The following is a 20,308-nucleotide window of genomic DNA, read 5'->3' on the forward strand; positions in this document are numbered from 1 at the left end:
TACACTACAGTATTGATTACAGTTTATCAGTTCACTGTAGTTAATACTAGTATGCTGTAGCATTCATTAACAAAGTGTTGTAAATACAATAATATATACAGTATAATACACTTTACTATAGTAATAGTATTTTTTCATGTGGAGTCACATTATGCATTTATAATCTGCTCTTATATTGACATATGCGGAGTAGAAGTTAGCTCATTTTACAAAAAGTACTTATGTGTATCATTCCCATTATAATTGGAAATGTATTATAATTTTAATGCATGCTCGTTTCCACACAAGAGATGGACACGTAAACATTAGTCACTATTAGCACAGTTTAAACTGGTTCACAGCATTCACGTGTTTTGCTACCGAGCGTCTCTTATCAAATCTTGAGGTTTATTTTAAGACATTAAATGCGAGGCGTGTTAAAGTGACTCTCAGGCGTGACGTCACGGAGGGACACTCCACGCGACAAGTGCAGACAAGATGGCGCTCGCGCTTGTGCCACAGAAGTAACCAGTGCTTGACGAAAAATCAGGTTAGTAGAATATCACCGATCTCAAACAGCTCCGATCATATCGCGTTCACACTAGCGGCGGAAATAAAACACAATCAGTGTATCTCAATCGCCCAGCACCTCAGCCTCACTTCACTGCTGTGTGATTTTAGCATTAGCGCACTAGCATCCCGTGTGCTGCTTAACTTTACTCTCTAACTGGCTGCTTAGAGACACTAAACTAGCTGAGCTGCTCTAACCTGGTTAGCTCATAGGTAAGTTAGATGAAGGAGGTGGTTAGCGCCTAGCATCATTCGCGCGCCTAAACACCTTCAAAGTCAAACTGATAGTTTTAACTAGTTAATGAGAGCTGTATGGTTGTCCATCCTCGTTTAATTACAATCCCAGACCAGAATTCAAATTAAGACAAGCACTGGCTGTGCGATAATAACTTTTACAAAGCCACTTACAAAAGCAATGCGCTATACTCATGCTTAACCCGCTAAACAAGATAATGTCAACAAAGGTGTATTTCTAGGATGGCTAACGTTACTAGTTTGTTTTTGTTAAACGCACGTGGGGCCCAGAGAAAGCGGGGTTATTTTGGTAGTGACACAGATAATCAGGCGTCCGTGAAGCCAAATAAGGGACATCTATTTGCTTAAGCCGGGTTGTTTGCATGCTAAGCTAATGTTTACAGGCTTTGATGCCTTAGTTTAGATTATTCTTTAAAGCACCATGATATTGTCGAGTTAGGTAGACACAGCACCATGGTACATGTCTAAAAACCTGGCGTGTCATGTAAATACTGTGGTACATATGTTTAGACCATGTTATTTGAATATGGTGATGATTCAGTGTTGTGTTATATATCAGAAAACTACAGTAATTCTAGTTGGCTATTTGGTTGTGTGTGTGTGTGTGTATATATATAGATAGATAGATAGATAGATAGATATAGTGCATGCATACTAAGGTATTATCAAAGGTAGTATAGTTAGTACTACTGTGTAAATAAATATCGTGGTACACAACATTAATTGTGGTAGTTATTAAATATTGTGGTTTATTTCAATGTAAAACAGGTTTTTTTGGACATGACATACCATGATATACTTTAAATTACCTTGGAGTATCGAGATCACTCAGTATCATGCGTCCTTCAATTTACCATGGTATTACTGTTTTGGAGAAATTGTTAGTTTCTATTTGATCACTCTTTGTGTGTGAGTTGGCGGGAACAGATTCTTCCTCCTGTAGTATCGGTTCAACCGTGTTCTTGCGCAATAGTTTTATGATGGCTCTGTTAAACTGCTGTCTTAATATAACCTCATGTACACTGTGTGTATCTCAGGGTTCATTTGATACGGGATCACTGTTTCACAAAACACCGAAGACACTGTAAACACTGGCGCATACACCACCGTTCAAAAGTTTGTGGACAGTAAGATTTTCTAATGTTTTTTGAAACAAGTCTCATGTTCATTAAGGCATTTATTTAATAAAAACATTTTCAGCATCGTTACACCAGTCTTCAGTGTCACACGATCCTTCAGAAATCATTCTATTGTACTGATTTGCATGCGAAAACGGCAGTACGTTCTTTGATGATTGTTGAATAGAAAGTTCAAAAGAACAGCAATTAGAAATGTCTTTAACAATCTACAAATCATTACTTTAAAAAGAAAAAAAGTCTTACTGAACCCTAAAATTCTGAACTTGTTGTCTGAAATATTTATGACTAGAAATAATGTCAAAAATGAAGGATAGGCCTACTTCTACACAAAAAAGCACTATTTTCATCTGATTAATTTTTTTGTTTTCTGCAGATTAACCATCATGCCTTGGGAGGAGCTGGTTTCACTGCTGGCTGCCGTCACCATGGTGATGTGAAGAGGGCAGTGACTAACTGTGATGGACAGGTGTAAGCACGTGGGTCGCTTAAGGCTCGCGCGGGACCACTCGATCCTGAACCCGCAGAAATGGCACTGTGTGGACTGCAACACCACCGAGTCGGTGTGGGCATGTCTCAGCTGTTCGCATGTAGCGTGTGGACGCTACATAGAAGAACATGCGCTTCAGCACTTTAAGGTATGATTAAATGACGACTTGCATACAAGTAATTGATATAGTGTTTCAAGTCATTTAATACATACAATTTATGCAAAAATTTCAGTAGCCCCTCACTGCTGAAAAAAGATCCAGGGGGCGGGGTTGGATCCACATCTAAGGGGTGAAGATGGGTAGGTTTAGGTATATGTAAGGTGGGAGGAGTTGGATCTGGATCCAACCTTGCCCCCTGGATCTTGTGTTTTGCAGTGAGGACCATCTCAAAAAATTGGGTGCTGTTCTTATGAGATTCACCAAATAGTGAGAAAATATGTTTTTTTTTTTTTTCATGTTAAAATGCTTGCTCCTGTCTCAGCTTAATATGCAGCATCAACTAGTAAAGAAATTCGTTAATAAGTAATTCATCATTTGATCTTGAAATTACGCACTTAACCTTTAGATATAAAGACACATCTCTTGTACACTTGACCCTCTAACACTGGAACTCTCTATTCTATTTCTATTCTATCTATTTGTTTTCTTTTTATTTGTTTATTTAAAAAATAACTCTAGCATTCTTAATTTTTTTCTATTCTGTCTACTTGTTTTCTTTTTAATTATTATGAAAAAAATGACAATAATAACTTGGCCCTCTAACACTAGCTCTATCTATTTTAGATTCTGCTTATTATTATTTTTTTATTATAAAAGAAAAACTCACTGTGTGCTGCGTTAGACTAACTGGGACTTGTTACAACACGTATATATTGTTGCTCTTTTGATGTTTTGATTGCTTTTTTGATCTCATTTGTAAGTCGCTTTGGATAAAAGCGTCTGCTAAATGATTAAACGTAAATGTAGATATAAACGTTACTATCTATAAAAAATGGTAAACCTGTTGTTAGATTTTGTCTGATTTTATAAGACTGTTTCTTTGATGTTCTATTCATATTGAAGTTTATTTGTCTATAGGAGCAACACCACCCTTTGGCCCTGGAGGTGAATGAATTGTATGTATACTGCTACTTATGCGATGACTACGTGCTGAATGATAATGCGACGGGTGACTTGAAGCTGCTGCGTAGCACGCTAAGTGCCATTAAGAGCCAGTGCTATGAAGTCACCACGCGCAGTGGCCGCACCTTGCGCTCATCCTCGGCCGCAGGAGACCAGCTTTCGACCAGCACACAGGAGCTGCAGTTGCGTGACGAAGACCGCATGTTCACGGCGCTGTGGCACCGCCGCCGTGCCCTGATTGGCCGTGTGTTCCGCTTGTGGTTTGTACAAACGGAACGGGGGAAGAAGCGATTGGAGGAGGAGCGGCAACAGGAGGAAGAGGAGGAGAGGAAGCGGGAGGCACGGGAAAGAAGGCGGCAACTCAAACGGCAGCTCAAGGAGGAGCTGGAAAGCGCACCTCCGAGGAAGAGCCATCGCATTCGTCGGCAGAGCCTAAAGGCAGCATCTACGGAAACCACGGCAGTGTCAACCAAAAGCACCAAATCTGTGAGGCGTAGGTCTGCTCCTGCTCGCGTCTCCACCCCTACTTCACGAACTCCTAGAGAGAGAACGCCTCAGCAGAGGCCCCGTCCTCAACCCAAGGCCAAACGGCCTCGGGCCCAACCTGCTAAAACAGGTGATTCGCCTATCAAGCGGCGACCTACCGTAACTCCAGGAGTGACTGGTTTGCGCAACCTTGGCAATACTTGCTACATGAACTCGATATTGCAGGTTCTGAGTCACTTGCATGTATTCCGGGAGTGCTTTTTGAGGCTGGATCTGAACCAAGCACTGGAGCTGCTAGCCTCTGCAGTCAGCCGCAAGTTAGGACTCTCTACTCAGCGCGTGCCTCAGCAAAAAGGCTCCAACCAGGTATCAGGGCTCAGCGGAGGGGCCTCCCGTTCGCGCAACATGGAGCTCATACAACCTAAGGAGCCCAGCTCCAAACACATCTCGCTTTGTCACGAGTTACACACACTGTTTCAGGTGATGTGGTCAGGCAAGTGGGCTCTGGTGTCTCCGTTTGCAATGTTGCACTCCGTGTGGCAGCTGATCCCGGCGTTCCGGGGTTATGCACAGCAGGACGCGCAGGAATTTCTTTGCGAACTCTTAGATAAAGTACAGCATGAGCTGGAACGGACCAGAACGCTGACACCTGCCACTGTTCCGGCCAATCAGAGACTGCTTATCAAACAGGTGCTCAGCGTGGTCAACACCATCTTTCATGGCCAGCTTCTCAGTCAGGTAGAGTTTGCACGCACACAAAATGACATAAGCTGATTAACATGTTAACATTAGGCCAGCAACAAACTCTACGAAAAGTACACAGACATGGCCAATGGATTGCAAGTGTGTAGTCTTGTTGTTCATACTTTACATATGTTCTTGCATTGCTGTGGTAACAAACCTCCGTGTTCAAGGGAGTGATAAGAGTTACATTCAAATGTCAGCGTTACCATCAATCTGTTATTCCCGCTTGTCAATAGTTCACCTGAAAGACCCCGTCCCAAATGGTATACTTGTGAAATCCACAAGACTGTAGGGCAGGGTGTCCACTTTTGCTTCTGAAGGGCCAAAGTTCTGCAGAGTTCAGCTCCAACGTGTTCCAGTACACCTGCCTGAAAGTTCAGGTGTTTTATTTGGGGTTGGAGCTAAACTCTTCAGGACGGTGACCCTCCATTGCTCACCCTTACCGTAGGGCAGGGGTATCACTCAATTCCTGGAGAGCCACAGCTCTGCAGAGTTTAGCTCCAACCCTAATTAAATACACCTGATCCAGCTAATCCTTCTGGCTTATTTGAAAAATGCATGGGTTGCGTCTCAATGTGCATGCTATCCATCCTAAGTTTTCTGTGATATTAGTCATTTTCAATACTATTTATTTAGGGTAGATTGATGGGGATAGTATGCACATTGGGACGCAGGAATGGTTTGTGTGTTGGTGCAGGTTTGGAGCTAAACTCTGCAGGGTTGCGGCCCTCCAGGAACTGAGTTTGACACCCCTGCCGTAGGGTGTCCCATTTGACATTTCTAGTTTTCAGAAGGGTGCTCAGAAGCGCCTCTCTGTGAAACTGCTATAGGTCATTGATGTGCAATTTTGTGGAGCCCATGTTAGTACATACCTGGCAAAAAGTGCACATGGATGACGACAACCCAAAAGTCCTATGTGCAATTAAGGACAGCAAGGGATTAGGGTGGTATTTGGGACAGGGCTAAAAAAATATTGATAGCAGAACACAATGTACACTGGATGTTGCATTCTCAGTGTTGCCACAAGGGGTGCTGTAGTGGGTACTACAGTGCCTTTGTACCAACATTGAGAAAGCCACATGTGCTTGCATTCTGACAAATTTCAGATGCTTCAGTTTGATTTAATTTTCTTTCACGTACTTGAGTACAGTGTCCTTAATCACTTTTTCACATAATCAGATACTTTTGTTAAAGGTATTTTTCTCTTTTCTGTTAGGTGAGGTGTTTAGCATGTGATCATCGCTCAAACACAATAGAGCCCTTCTGGGATCTTTCTTTGGAATTCCCGGAACGTTACCACAGCAACAGTAAGGATGCTGCACAGGTTCCGTGTGGGTTGACAGAGATGCTGGCTAAGTTTACAGAAACCGAGGCTTTGGAGGGAGCAATTTATGCTTGCGACCACTGCAACAGTGAGTTGGAAACACTTAACATGCAATGCCACTTTAAGGAAACCTTTGGTGTAGTAAATGGCTTGCAATTTGAAGGGGATATCATGGCACTCAAAGATGAAGTGTGTTATTTCTGCACCAGTAGTGACCAGTAAAGGGGATTGTTACACAGTTACCACAGAGTTCCCGTCTTTTGATTGGCCAGTCAAACAGATAACGCCTCAACTCACATCAACGGCCAAGCCTGAAGTAGTTGTTGAGCTGCTCAAACAGAGCGAGCAATATTTTGAAAGCATCAGTGTTTACACTCTTCAGGATATCAACACTTTAATGGCTACCTTATAATCGTCTAAACATTAAACTGGTTTAAAAGAAAGTACTACCGTATCAGAAGAACACACCTTACTTTTAAGTTTCACCTCAAAGGTTTAAAGCTCCTCCCGAGGAGTCAATCCCATTCATTAAAAAGGCTTTAATGCAGTTTTTGTTTTGCTGTCTTTTTAAGGCAAACGACGGCGATTCTGTTCAAAGCAGGTGGTCTTGACTGAAGCTCAAAAACAGCTAATGGTCCACAAACTGCCTCATGTTCTCAGGCTGCACCTCAAACGCTTCAGGTACACGTTTACATAAACATGAACTACTTTCTCAGTGAGCTTGCTGTTATCAGTCAGATGTTAATGCGTACGAGTGTATGTTTAGGTGGTCTGGGCGACACCACAGGGAAAAGATTGGCGTTCACGTTCAGTTTGGGCAGGAGCTGAACATGGAACCCTACTGCTGCAAAGACTCCAGTAACTTACCCCACCCTCAACACTTCCTCTACCAACTCTCTGCTGTCGTCATGCATCATGGGAAGGGATTTGGCTCTGGCCACTACACTGCCTTTTGTTATAATACAGAAGGAGGTAAAACATTATTCTTTTCATCTGCTACTTCCTAGTCTGTCAATCTGTTTTGAATGCAGTAGATATGTTATTAGAAAAAAAGGTACTTTTGCAGGATTTGGGCAAGGATACCAATATAGGGCACGAGTATCGTAACTATGGTAACCCAACTTATCCTTTTTCTTTTTAGGGTTTTGGGTGCACTGTAACGACTCCAAACTGAGTGTGTGTGCTGTGGAGGAAGTGTGTAAGGCCCAGGCCTACATTCTCTTCTACACACAGAGAAACTCTCAGGACAAAAGCAAAGCCAGTGACCTCTGACCCCTTCTGAGTACCCCATGAACCACAGTTTTGTACATTCTGTTAATATAGTTTTAAGACGGTTAGCTCCTTTTTCTAGTGTACAGCAAATGTGGAGAGTATGTTTTTGTCACGCACACTTATGCCTTACAGTTTTACAACTGACAGATTTCGGTAGGAGGCATTCAGCGTTCGTTTGTGTGCGTGAACGAAGGGAGTGAAATTGGTCCAAGTCGGCAGCATTAATGCCACTCTCATCAGTGTCTGTATGTATCACAAACCAAAGTCGAGTTGTGAATGTGTACCGAGCCTGAAATGTTTGTAGCGTCAGTATGAAAGAAGGTGTAAGAAACAGATGTTTTTTCTCTTCATATCACAGGTGTTTTAATATCTTCGACCATTTTTTTAAAGTGCCCTGCCAAGTCAAATCAGTTTAAAGATGTTGAGACTTTTAAACAAGACTCGATTCAGGAATTTTTCTGTCACTTTCTCAGAATGTAGTTTTATACCTGGTATTTGGGTAGAGATTTCTTTTTTCCATTTTACAGGAAAATGTAAAAGACTTTTTCACCAGCAAAAGACAATGGGTGCTGTTTTATTCTCCCCTTGTCTGTGTGTGGCGTTAAAGACTGCTCTCTGTAGTCCGTACAATTTGTTGGATGTTTGTGCGACTCACTTGCTCAAAGATCTTACGACGTTTCCACATCTTGTTTGTTGTTCAAAACCCATTTTCCTCCTCCGCTTTCGAGCAGGTATAGATGTAAAACTATGCAAGTTGTTACCTCAATTCAAAGAGAAATTTACCTCAATAAAAGGAGAATATTTTTGCATTTTTCTAAACAACTTGTCACCTGTTTTCTTTACTGTTTTAAAGATTGTCATGAAAATTTGGTAAAATTAAGTTTCTATGAAATGTGCATGTCTCTTGATATTTTATCATTCTTTTAAACTATTGAAAACAAAATTTATTCATAAAACATGAGCGGAATGCAAATTCTTTCTAAACCATTCTTTCATGATTGTCACGTGTAAATCATTCATAAAATCTAAAACTGGTGTAAAGTGTTGCATTATACTAAAATGTATCAAATGCGTAATTTGTTCACAAAACCTAAAAACGTTCTTGCGCAAATTGCAGCATATAATGAGTAAAACTACTGTACAGCTGCATCGTGCCATATGTAAAATGTGTAAATGAGTACAAGGCATAAATTAATAAAATCATTCTTATGTAATTGTCTTATTCAATGCACAAATAGTTCATAAACCTAAATGGCTGCTTTGTACTAATTTCATAAAACTCACAAAACCATTCCTATGTAATTACAGCAATACAATGTTTGGAAAACCTAAAAATGTTCTTGCATAAATTGTCACATACAATGCAGAAATTATTCGTAAATCTAAAACTAGCTGTATTGTGCTAAATGTGTAAATTTATACAATGCATACTTAAAACCGAAACGAAAGATTTCTCGCATAAATTGCGCATGCAATTCAGAAATTATTTGTAACATTTACATAATTTTAATTACAAATATTATTTTAAGCATAGTTTCCTCATGTCAGCTACTATTTGAACATGATTTCAGTTTCAAAGTTTGTGCCACATATTAAATACTAATTTCAAGCCTGCAACGAAAGATTTAACCTGTAAAGAACTACAAACACCTTGAAGTATTGTACAATTTATTCATAGTCTTTCTTTTTAAAAATAATACAGAATGTAATAGGTACTAGATGAGACAGCCATTTGATATTATACAAATACCAAAAAATAAAAATAAAAGCTGTGCGCGTTACGGATTTATTTCCTGATGAATTTGTTTTTCTCGCAAAAGCCCTTCGGTGACGTGTAAAGCCAAGCAGCCATACTCTTTACATTCTCTCATTCACTACACAAGAGTACAAATGAGTATAAAGTCTTTATCTCGCTCACTTCGGGCACTGACTCGTACCCATGCATAGTATTTTCATGCTTTACTTAATGCTGACTATATGCTGTGCGTTCACAGCAGCATTTCCTTAACAGCAGTTCGGGTTTTAAACTAGTTTATTCTTTTAAGAATGCCTATATGTTTTTGCATGGGACTGGAGTGTTGAGTGTTTATGCATATGTACGTCTCAGTAGTCGTCTCCGCGGCTCACGACTTCCTTGCATGTAGGTCTGAGCAGGATGGTGTGTTCAAACTGAGCCGTGTACGAGCCCTTGGCGTCACAGAGAGGGGGGTAGGGGTCGATGATGCCCAGGTCACACAGGTTCTTCAGGGCCATCAGGTACTTGCTTTCACCCAAACGGTCGAGCCAGCGGCGACAGAACGCTAGGGTGCCGAAATTCTCATTCACAACGTTTAGCAAGTGCTTTGCCCTGGGCAGCCTGAAGTTCATTAAAGAAAGCGTACAAAGAAAACGTTATGTTTTTGCTAATTGTTTAGAAATCATTCTCATATAATTGTCACATTCTATGCGGATTATTTCATAAAACCTAAAAACGTAATATTACAAATTGCTGCATTTTACTAAATGCATAAAATTTTAAATTGTTCAGAAAATGTTCATATGCAATGACAGCATTCAGTGTGTAAATAGTTTGCGAAACCCAAAAGCATTCTTAATGCATCCATTGTTCGTAAACCTAAAAGCGTTGTGTAAATAGCAGCATCAAGTTGTCAATTTCAACTGCATAAATATAAAATGTGTGAATGCATGCAATTTCTACATTTATAAAAAGATTCTTACATAATTCTTACATTGCATAATTCAATGCACACATTTTTTACAAAACCTAAAAACATTCGTGTATAACGCATTAATTGTTTGTAAACATAAAACTGTTGTGTAAATAACTACATTGTGCTAAATGCATACATGCAAAACGAGTAAATGCATGCAATGCGTTAATAAACCATTCTTATGAAATTGTCGCATTCATTGGGAAAATAATTTTTTTTAGGTTTTTGCGAACAATTCTCACATATAATGCACAAGTTATTCGTAAACCTAAAGTTGTGTAAATAGCTGCATCATGCTAAATACATTAATGTAAAATGTGTCGATGCGCAAAATACGTAAATTATTCAAAAAGCCACCCTTACGAAATCACCTCATTTAATGCATAAATTGTTTGCCATACCTAAAAACATTCTTGCCTTTAATGCATAAATGCATAAAAATAGAAATGCATACAATGCGTAAATAATTAATAAAACCATTCTTACGAAATTGTTGCATTCAATGCGTAAATGTTTTCAGTTCTTGCGAACAATTTTCACATACCATGCATAAATCATTCCTAAACTTAAAACTGTTCTGCAAAAACCGTAAAAAAAGCGTAAATGCAAACAACTCAAAAATTATTCATAAAACCATACTCATGAATTTGTCGCATTCAATGCATAAATTGTCAATTGACAACACAGATCTTCCAGAAATGCTACATGTGCTGATTTAAATGTATGAATGGCTACTTTTCATTGGCTCTTACCTGATTGGCACATGTCCAACATCAAAGTTCTTCATGTAATGTGAGCAGTCCATGTCATCGTGGACCACTCCTTTACCAGTGCTGCCAAATGTCTCGATAGCGTACACCTCCCCCTCCTGGATGTGAATGGAAATTAATAGAGAGGGAGTCAAAATATTTACATATTATTCTATAAACATGAAAATTACTGTAATGTATTCCCATTTTAGTCTTTGAACAATTGAAACATCTTGAGTTTCTCAGTATAATTATACTGTGTACAGAAAGTAAACAACTTGCGCAATTAGCTTTTTAACACTGCAGTAAGCAATGACGATATGCTAGTATACGCTAGTATAAATGTACAGGATACTGTGCATCACTTGCATCCTACTGTACACAAATAATCGTGATGACATGACATTGTCATTGTCATTTTATGTCATTATATCAAGATAGATATTAAAAATTGCAGCTGATTTTAATATTACTTTACCGTTTTAAAACGCTGAACATGAATTCAGTTTTAATTTTGAAAGAGTGAGGAAAGAGGTAAGTAGATAAACATCTAACATTTGACATTTTACGACAGACATGGTAAACAACCAACAGTAATATCTAGTGCAAACTACTCTTTTTTGTTCAATTTTGCCATTTTGAATAGAAAATACGGTAACACTTTATTTTAAGGTCCAATTCTCACTATTAACTAGTTGCCTATTACCATGCCTATTACTAGAGTATTGGCTGTTTATTAGTACTTAATAGCACATATTAATGGCTTATTCTGCATGTCCATGTTCTAGATCCCTTAACCCAACCCAGTGCCTAAACTTAACAACTACCTTACTAACCATAAATAAGCAGCAAGGGAAAACTCTTAGTTAATAGTGAATATGTGTTCCCTATTCTGAAGTGCCATCATTCTATCATGATTCGTAACGAATCAAGAAACTTTAGGCATACGTTTTGTTTAAGGAATTATGATCATATCAAATTTCAAGACATGGTTACAGCCTTGTTCCGGATAATATGTGAAAGGTCAAGGTGAGTGCATTGCATTATGGGATACAGTTTTCCATGCAGTATGACTCCATACTGCAGAAATAGTAAGAGGGGTAATCTAGTACGCTAAATTGAAATGTACACCTTCAAGATTAGAGAAAGATGTGAAATTCCATGCATACTGCGCAAAGTATACATACTGCAGAAATAGTAAGAGTAGTATGCTATTCCGGACCCCTTCAAGGCAACATAAAATGATATGACATCAACAAACACACACCTCCATTCTGGTGGCTTCTCCTCCCTTCACTATAGGCACTGTTTTACCAGCATGTATCCGATACTGACCAATAGAGTGTCCGTTCAGATTCCGAATAGGTTTGACTGAGGAAATACACACAAAATGAGGTGTACTTCAGGGATTAAAATTAGTATGAAAAATTTGCAATAATTTATTTCATCAATACCTTGATACGTTTTGCCATCTATTTCAACCTCATATGACTCCATCACTTCCTGTATTGATTCTCCAACATCGCAAAGACGTACATCTATACCTGCACACTGTGGAAAGAGAAAATGTTATTTTTCCGCAAACACACACACAATAACGTTATCATGTCAATCGCACACACACTCACATTGATGCCTGTGTTGGTAGCATCTCTTACAGCCTCGAGCAAGCGGTCATACTTTGGATTGAAGGTGACAGTGAAGGCACAGTCAATGATCCTGCCTAAAACACAGTACATTTATATTTAATAAACATCTTCTTCTTCTACTTTTTATTATTATTAGTCGTAGTAAAAATTAAGATAAACATACTTAAAGGGTTAGATCACCCAAAAATGAAAATTAGCCCATGTTTTACTCACCCTCAAGGCATCCTAGGTGTATATGACTTTATTCTTTCAGATGAATCAAATCGGAGTTATATTAAAAATTATCCTGGCTCTTCCAAACGTTAGAATGGGAGTAGGCGGGTGTTTTTGTTCAGCAGTCAAAAAGTAGTCAAATAAAGTGCGCGCATCCATAATAAAACATGCCTCACAAGGCTCTGGGGGGTGAATAAAGGCCTCCTGTAGCGAATCCATGCGTTTTTGTGAGAAAAATATCCATATTTAAACCGTTACAAACACTTTTCTCTCAATTCCGCTGACTGTCATACACGTAAGACGATACGGCGGATACATATGCGCAGCGCGAGCGCCTCTGAGATATGCTAGTCTCACGAGTTTGTTTACAGAAGCAAAGGAAGCAAAGTTTCCTTACTTTATCAAAGGAAATCCAGTCTCCTCTTGGCTTATATCGAAACCCTCTGACATTTTTCTTTAACAAATCCTGGTTTTGTGCTTGTAATTTGTGACTGGCGTTTTGTTTTGCTCTCTCTCCGCCGCGCTTCCGCGTTCGTCACGAATCTCCGGCGCTTACGCAACACAAAAAAGTATTATAACATTTGAAATATGGATATTTTTCTTACAAAAACGCATGGATTCGCTACGGGAGGCCTTTTTTCATTCCCTGGAGTTGTGTGAGGCACATTTTATTATGGATGCCCGCGCTTTATTTGACTTCTTTTGGACTGCTGGAATTTTTAATATAACTCCGATTGGATTTGTCTGAAAGAAGAAAGTCATATACACCTAGGATGCCTTGAGGGTGAGTAAAACATGGGCTAATTTTCATTTTTGGGTGAACTAACCCTTTATTATTATCAATGGCATTTCAGCCAGGCCACTTTTTTAAATCAAATTGACGCCCCTAGCCATACCGCTGACGTGTGTGCCGAAATCAATCTTGCACACATCGTCGTACTGGAGGACAGTAGGGTCTCCAGCGTTTGGTGTGTAGTGAGCAGCACAGTTATTCAACGAGCACCCGGTAGGAAACGCCAGCCCTGCGTTCAAACCGTTCTCTTTGATCAGCTTCCTACTGCAGTCCTCCAGACGCTCACTGACAAAACACCAAAATAGGATGTGTTATGAGCTGCCAACTATGACCCATGTCATTATTATCAAAGACAACTGGCAAATTTGGACACTTGCGCTTGATTTCTTTTAAGAAAAGCATCATTTCAACTTTGATATTTTCAGGTTGGGGAAGTTAAATTTTTATATTTTATTTTATATACATTTTGTTTTTTGCACAGCAGGTTTACAGATATCATAATGGGCTCACCAGATGTCAATCATAGTCATTCCAGGTTTGATCCAGCTTCTTACATATTGCCGCACCTGCCGATGGGCTTCGGCTGCCTCCCGGAAGTCATTCCACATATCCTCATTGGCTTTATCCATCACTTGCTTCTCCTCATTGCTCATTCTCCAAGCGGCGCTACGCCTGAGATGTCCAAAAACACTTTATGATGTAGCAAGTACATTTATTTACCTTGACAATAACCATCACCATATACACACTGTTAGAGATGGACCTGTAAATGTTTCTTCAACCCACTATTTGCATCAGAAAAGTCTTTAATTGGGGTATTTGATTAGCTGGAGTAAAATGAAAAGGCTATTTTTTGTGGATGTGCTATTAAATATTGCACCAGGCTATTAAACAGAAAAAGAAATAATAATAAAAATGTTTAGCTGAAAAATAAAAGCTAGTGTATATAATTAAGAACAATATAAATTACGTTAAAAAATGATTATAAAAAGTAAAAACAGAAAACAAAAATGAATATAAATAATAAAAAAAAACATCTGTTGAGACATTCATTTCAGGTGAAAAAAAAAAAACTTATAACTGATTGGTTGTACCTCCTCTGATGATTATGGTTTAAATGAAGGCAAAGTCAGGTCAAGAACATAAATTTATACGCCATAAATGCCTTCCAAGACTGCCACAGGACTCTAGTAAGAGACAAGATGATGTGAGGAAGTTTAAGTTTATGAGCTGTTCCTCTCACACACAGCGTTCACAATTATTTTTGGAGTACTTTAGGTGCGAGGGAACACGAGTGACCTCTATGTCAGTAGTCTCAGCGATATAATATTACACAGAGCACAGGGTAATACGAGGTAGAGCAGTCCGTAGAAAGTACAAGGTGACCTGAGGGGGCGGTAAAGAGTGTATTCACATTGAGAAAAGAAAAATATCTTACCCATCCTGTGATGGAGGGTATTCACACTCCTGACCCACAGGAAACACAGCACTGGGGTACAGATCACAGATGGGGATGGATGGAGGGTCCGTTTGGGTTTTGGCTAGAGACGGTAGATATCAACGTGAAAACAACATCTTTATCAAATGCATTTAATGGCATAGTTCACTCTCATTTCATTGTAAACCAGTATGAATTTTATCCATGGATTGTGGAACTCAAAAGAAAATATTTTGCAGAATGTTGACGCTACTATGTGTCCACCAAAGCGTTAGCCAGCTGAAAACGCCTACCTGTGAGTGCTTGAGACTTCTGCGGTGAAGCGTTTTTTTTTTAAGTTGAGACGCTTTGGTTGCTATAATACGGAAATATCCACGAAAGTGTTAATAGTATCTGATTTCGCAGCCAGTTTATTGCTAAATATAAAAATGTCGACACTTCTTCTGGCCCTTGTTTTAAACGTGTTTATTCCATTGCTGTGCTTCTTGTTGTCGTCGGTTGCTGTTATACAAGCAGGATTTGGCGATTGGTCGGTGTGGTATTTGTCCCGTCCCTCATCCACTGTGATTGGGCAGCTGGGTTGAACGCTGCGTTTTTCCTAAAGCTGAACAAAAAAAGGCAAATATGCAGCGTTCAAAATAAATTAAATAGATGCTTGGCACCTCGTCACACTCCTGGCGTTCTAAAAAAGCCGGCGCTCCCATTGAAATCAATTGAAAAAAATACGCTAGCCTTGAGAAAAAACACTTTGGTGGACACACGGCCTAAAGAAAGCTCTCTGTTTGTATGGCATGTAGCCATTTCAAATGTTCCCATGAGGCCATTCTCTCACACACATACCTTTCCTTTAGTAAATGTAAAAATGAATCTATTTTTCATACTGTAAATTAAAATGTTGTGAACCCTAAATCAGGAGTGCCCAATCCTGTTCCTAGAGATCTACCTTTCTCACCGAAACTGCCCGAAATTCATTTGTAGCAGTTTAAATGACAGATTTTAGTGTTTTATTTATTGATTTAAATTTATTTGGACAAATTATTATATTAATTCAATATTGGACATTTATTGGTTATTAGCCATACTGGCTTATACACTACATGACTTTTGCCCAGATTTTCATTCTGGAGGACTCTAGTTGCTGAAAGTCCGAGGCAGCCTCCAGATTTTGGCCAGTCAGAGTTCATGCAGAGTATGAGCACAGACTGTAATTTTTTAGCTTTAGACTATGATTCCATCCGACTGGAGGACATCAACCACGCTTGATATTTTGAGCTGACTTTAGAACACATATGTGTTTCATTCATCACGATTCTCTTAGTCAGCAAGTGTATGCCAAGTGTTTAAAAACTGTTCTGTATTCCAGCCTTTATCCAGAATATGCCTAAATTTGAGATCAAGATTTCCAAAAATGCCATTTAGGTAAATAGTGCACTAAAATTTGAGACAAAGATGGTCAAAAACACCACTTGGTTTGGCAGCTCACTAATTTTAGAGATTATTATTATATTAGAATATATGGTTTTGCTATATATTTTGCGTTCTAATATTTGCTGTATGTGCTTGTTCCAGATCTAATATGATGATATATATGTTTGCGCATATGTTTTATTCGTTTTATAATACAGTGTGAACATTTTTGCTTCTGCTTTTTCTTTTGTGCATTAATGAAGCAAGATTGAAAAGGAGTGTGAATACATTTTCTTTCACTTTTCAGAGAAAATATTTGACCATATGAAGACCTGTCAGTTACCTGTCAATGGAAAAATTAACTGATAATATCAGTTTTTCATGTTGACTTGATCGTTTTATGTTATGACTATGTTATGATAAAAATCTGCTAAATAATGACAACTCATTTGGTGACCTGCTCAAAATCCTGTTGAAATAAGGCATGCTCTGCAGGATTTTCCCAGAGGCACAGCAATTTGGCGTTTCGCCACTCCGCTGCATTGGCAGTCAAACACGTTCCCTGGCCCCTTCACACACACACGCACCTCGCCGAATCGTACCCCGTGAGGTCCCCGTACCGTCACACACTCAAAGGTGCTGCACTGACACAGTCCCGTTCACACAGATAACTGATTACTACTCATTTCTCTTCAGCGGTCATTATCTAACATCTTGTCCAATCAGCAAAGAGCAAGGGCATTTTGGCAACCAATGAGCTCTGCTCTGACTCTGGTCCTGCAGGGAACACAATGTACTTACGTCCTTTCTTCTTCTTTGTCTTCTTTTTCTTCTTTTTCCCAGAGACGTTGTCAGCTTCTTCACCGTCTGAGACACAAGTGATGTGTAATTAAAGTGAGAATATATATACTGCACACTATACATATATATTTGTGCTGTCCAAAATAAAAATAAATAAATGTTACATCCAAAATAAAAGTTTTTGTTTACATAATTTATGTGTGTGTGTGTGTGTATATATATATATACACTTTGCCAGGGGTGTTTACAAACTTTTGGAGGGCAGTATGTACATTATATATATATAAATACACACACATACATTATATATTTTGAAAAGATTTACATGTATTTACATGTCTATATATTCATATTCACATAATTTATATTATATATATGAATATATTTGATATATAAACAACATTTTTCTTAAGTATATACATACAAATGCATGTATTTTTATATATATTCATAATAAATATACACAGTGCACACACTTATGTAAACAAAAAACTTATATTTTGGATGCAATTAATCGCTTGACAGCACTAATATACATATTATATATATATATATAATCAGTACTAAAACTGGGGAAAAAAAAAAAAAAAAAAACTATATACGCATAAAATAAAAAGTCAAAAACACAACAAAATTACTAAAATAAAAAATGAAAAATATAAAAATAAGAAAGTCAAAACATTAATAAAAACAAAAATAATATGAAAATAGTATCTTAAATTAAACAAAAAAATGTATACATAAACAGAAAAAATATGTAAATAATTATATTGACTATTCACAGTATTTTTTAAATATCAAAATATCAAATTATATATATATATATATATATATATGTGTGTGTGTGTGTGTGTATACTGTATTTATTACATAATAATGAAATGTATTTATTCATTATAATTGTGTAAATGGTATAAATGGTAAGCATTTTCTGCAGTAGTATGCTACATTGTTGTGACTTGACCTTGAGACCTTGAATTATTTTTGAAATATAAATTATATGTTATTCTGTTATTCTAGGTGTTATTCTACCAAAAAAAAGGAAAGTGTCAAGACAATGCCGATCATCTTGATTACATTCAGTTCATTCATCACAGCTGGAAATGTATTACATTGTGGGATACAACACAAATGTAAAGGAAATGTAACTGGTAGTATGAAAATGCACACAATTTGTGTGAATGAGAACGCTGAAGCATCGTAGGTAAAAACCGTGATGTTAGATCATTATGTGGTAAAAGAACTAGAAGCATGCATTTGAAAGCTGAATACCTTCTTCTCCATCCTCTCCTCTATCTTTCTCATCCAGGTTCTGCTGTTCGGTTTGTTTCCTGACCTCCACCTCGCCATCCTCACCCTGCTCGCTGTGTCCTGCTGCAAAGTCACACGCACAGGTGAACAAGCCCATAAGCAAAGTAAGTGCTAAGTGTGCCAGATGCATCAGAAGCTGCAGTCTCCAACACCGTGTGTGTGTGTGTGTGTGTGTGTGTGTGTGTGTGTGTGTGACAAGGAAGTGAGTAACTGCTGTCACTTTGGAAGCTATCCACAGCTTCATCTCATATACTGGATCTATATGACAGCAAACTTGGCTCAGAACAAGCCTGAGAAACAATCTGCAGCATCATATAACCTTGGTAGGGCAACACATCAGACCTGATGATGCAAGCACACACAGCAGTACATACTGTAAAATACAAGTGTGTGCATAGCAGAATTTTACATAACCTAAAATAAGAGTGATGTTACACAAATCAGACTGTTTCTCAAAAGTCAATAACTTTAATAGCAACATTAGTGGCAATCATACTTCTGCCAGCCTGCTTGCAAACTTGTCCATACACTTTCAAGTGTCTATCTATCTATCTATCTATCTATCTATCTATCTATCTATCTATCTATCTATAAAATGCTAGAAATCTAGGAAGCTACATAAAAAAACTAATAATACAAGTATTATACAAGTATATTATACAAGTATATAAATATTTTATGCTAATAAAAATGAAATATAAAATGTTTTATGTGTTTTATAACTTCATATACACTTTATATTGAAAGTATTTTTAAAGCAATTTCTATAGAATCTCGAAATAGCCTCTATGTAATTTATATTATTCTAACAGAACAAAAATAAAAATACATATTTGTAATAAAACATTTATTATACATTTTATAAGTATAAAGTACATACAAAAAGTATAAGTTATAAATATAACAATATTTTTTTATTATTCTTTAGGATGTCAAAACAGACTATATGTATTGCAACCTATATCTAAGAAAAAAATTAAATAATACATACAATATGAATAAATATGTAATAAATAAATAATGCAAAAGTATAACATAATATATATATATATAAACTGCTTAAAATGAAAGCAAAATAATACATCAAATAGTAATGGAAAATATGTATCAAGTATAACATTATATACTTATTACATTTATTTTGCATGTATTATATGAACATTTATTATAAGTGTTTTTCCCCAAAACATCTCAAATAAAATTCCAAAGGTTGGAAAAAACTTTTTTACTGTTGCTCTTACTAATGCCTGACCCAAAACGCAGACAAATATAGTCCAGTCCTGTCTTGAGTAAATCTGAGACATGAAGCAGAGCTCACAGCTGAGTATTTAAAGCAGGGGCCTCAGCAGTCAGCACTCACTTCTATGAATGAGACACTCACCGGAAGCGGCGGACTTGCTTTTCTTCTTCTTCTTCTTCTTCTTTTTGGCGGGGTCGGCTTCTTCTCGTTCCACCGCATGCCCGTTAAGCATCAGCGTGTCCTCGCCCGGTTGCACCGGCAGCGGCTCGGTCCCGTTCGCCTCCATGATCGCGGACGCGAGTGGAGAGAGACCGATGCATTGTGGGAGGAGCCGAGAAAAGCTGAGAGCGTGACGCGGAATCCCAAATTACCATAGACTCCTATAACAGAAGAATAACCTCATGAATATTAACTAGATCTGGCTGACGCTGAAAAGTCATCTCATTAATATTCATGAACATGCCGTTAATTGGCCAGCTGACTAGCGCGTTCTGCGTCTTAGCCAATCAGAGAAGACCATTGAGAAAACGGCACTTTATATAATAAATATTCATAAATCAATCCTTCCACGTTGTAACGTAGAAATCCATTCACACAAAACAGTGCAGGTTTATATA

The 20,308-nt window shown here is 38.0% G+C and overlaps 2 protein-coding genes across 2 annotated transcripts; one reads left to right on the forward strand and one right to left on the reverse strand.

The window, feature by feature from the left end:
* The first annotated feature begins 436 nt into the window (after nucleotides 1-436).
* usp44 (ubiquitin specific peptidase 44) lies at nucleotides 437-8,590 on the forward strand. The gene is made up of 7 exons (XM_079399910.1): nucleotides 437-529; nucleotides 2,317-2,578; nucleotides 3,509-4,777; nucleotides 6,000-6,195; nucleotides 6,680-6,788; nucleotides 6,874-7,079; nucleotides 7,249-8,590. Exons 2-7 carry the CDS (start codon nucleotides 2,402-2,404, stop codon nucleotides 7,377-7,379), a joined length of 2,088 nt encoding a protein of 695 aa, XP_079256036.1. The 5' UTR covers nucleotides 437-529; nucleotides 2,317-2,401; the 3' UTR covers nucleotides 7,380-8,590.
* Nucleotides 8,591-9,032: 442 nt separating this feature from the next.
* Nucleotides 9,033-20,071, reverse strand: metap2a (methionyl aminopeptidase 2a). The gene is made up of 11 exons (XM_079398722.1): nucleotides 19,833-20,071; nucleotides 18,413-18,514; nucleotides 17,141-17,206; nucleotides 14,933-15,035; nucleotides 14,005-14,166; nucleotides 13,598-13,779; nucleotides 12,468-12,562; nucleotides 12,294-12,390; nucleotides 12,107-12,210; nucleotides 10,843-10,958; nucleotides 9,033-9,735 (listed from the first exon to the last, which is right to left on the reverse strand). Exons 1-11 carry the CDS (start codon nucleotides 19,975-19,977, stop codon nucleotides 9,483-9,485), a joined length of 1,425 nt encoding a protein of 474 aa, XP_079254848.1. The 5' UTR covers nucleotides 19,978-20,071; the 3' UTR covers nucleotides 9,033-9,482.
* Nucleotides 20,072-20,308: the final 237 nt, after the last annotated feature.

This window comes from Barbus barbus (assembly GCF_936440315.1).
Source record: "Barbus barbus genome assembly, chromosome: 39".
In the NCBI taxonomy this organism is placed as follows: domain Eukaryota; kingdom Metazoa; phylum Chordata; class Actinopteri; order Cypriniformes; family Cyprinidae; genus Barbus; species Barbus barbus.

Coding starts and splice junctions, on each gene's coding strand:
- usp44 (XM_079399910.1), top strand. CDS start 2,402: ATGGACAGGTGTAAGCACGTGGGTCGCTTAAGGCTCGCGCGGGACCAC. Junction 6,196..6,679: donor TGCTTGCGACCACTGCAACA/GTGAGTTGGAAA, acceptor TGTCTTTTTAAG/GCAAACGACGGCGATTCTGT. Junction 7,080..7,248: donor TTGTTATAATACAGAAGGAG/GTAAAACATTAT, acceptor TTTTCTTTTTAG/GGTTTTGGGTGCACTGTAAC.
- metap2a (XM_079398722.1), bottom strand. CDS start 19,977: ATGGAGGCGAACGGGACCGAGCCGCTGCCGGTGCAACCGGGCGAGGAC. Junction 14,167..14,932: donor TACCCTCCATCACAGGATGG/GTAAGATATTTT, acceptor TGGACATCTCAG/GCGTAGCGCCGCTTGGAGAA. Junction 13,780..14,004: donor ATGACTATGATTGACATCTG/GTGAGCCCATTA, acceptor GTGTTTTGTCAG/TGAGCGTCTGGAGGACTGCA.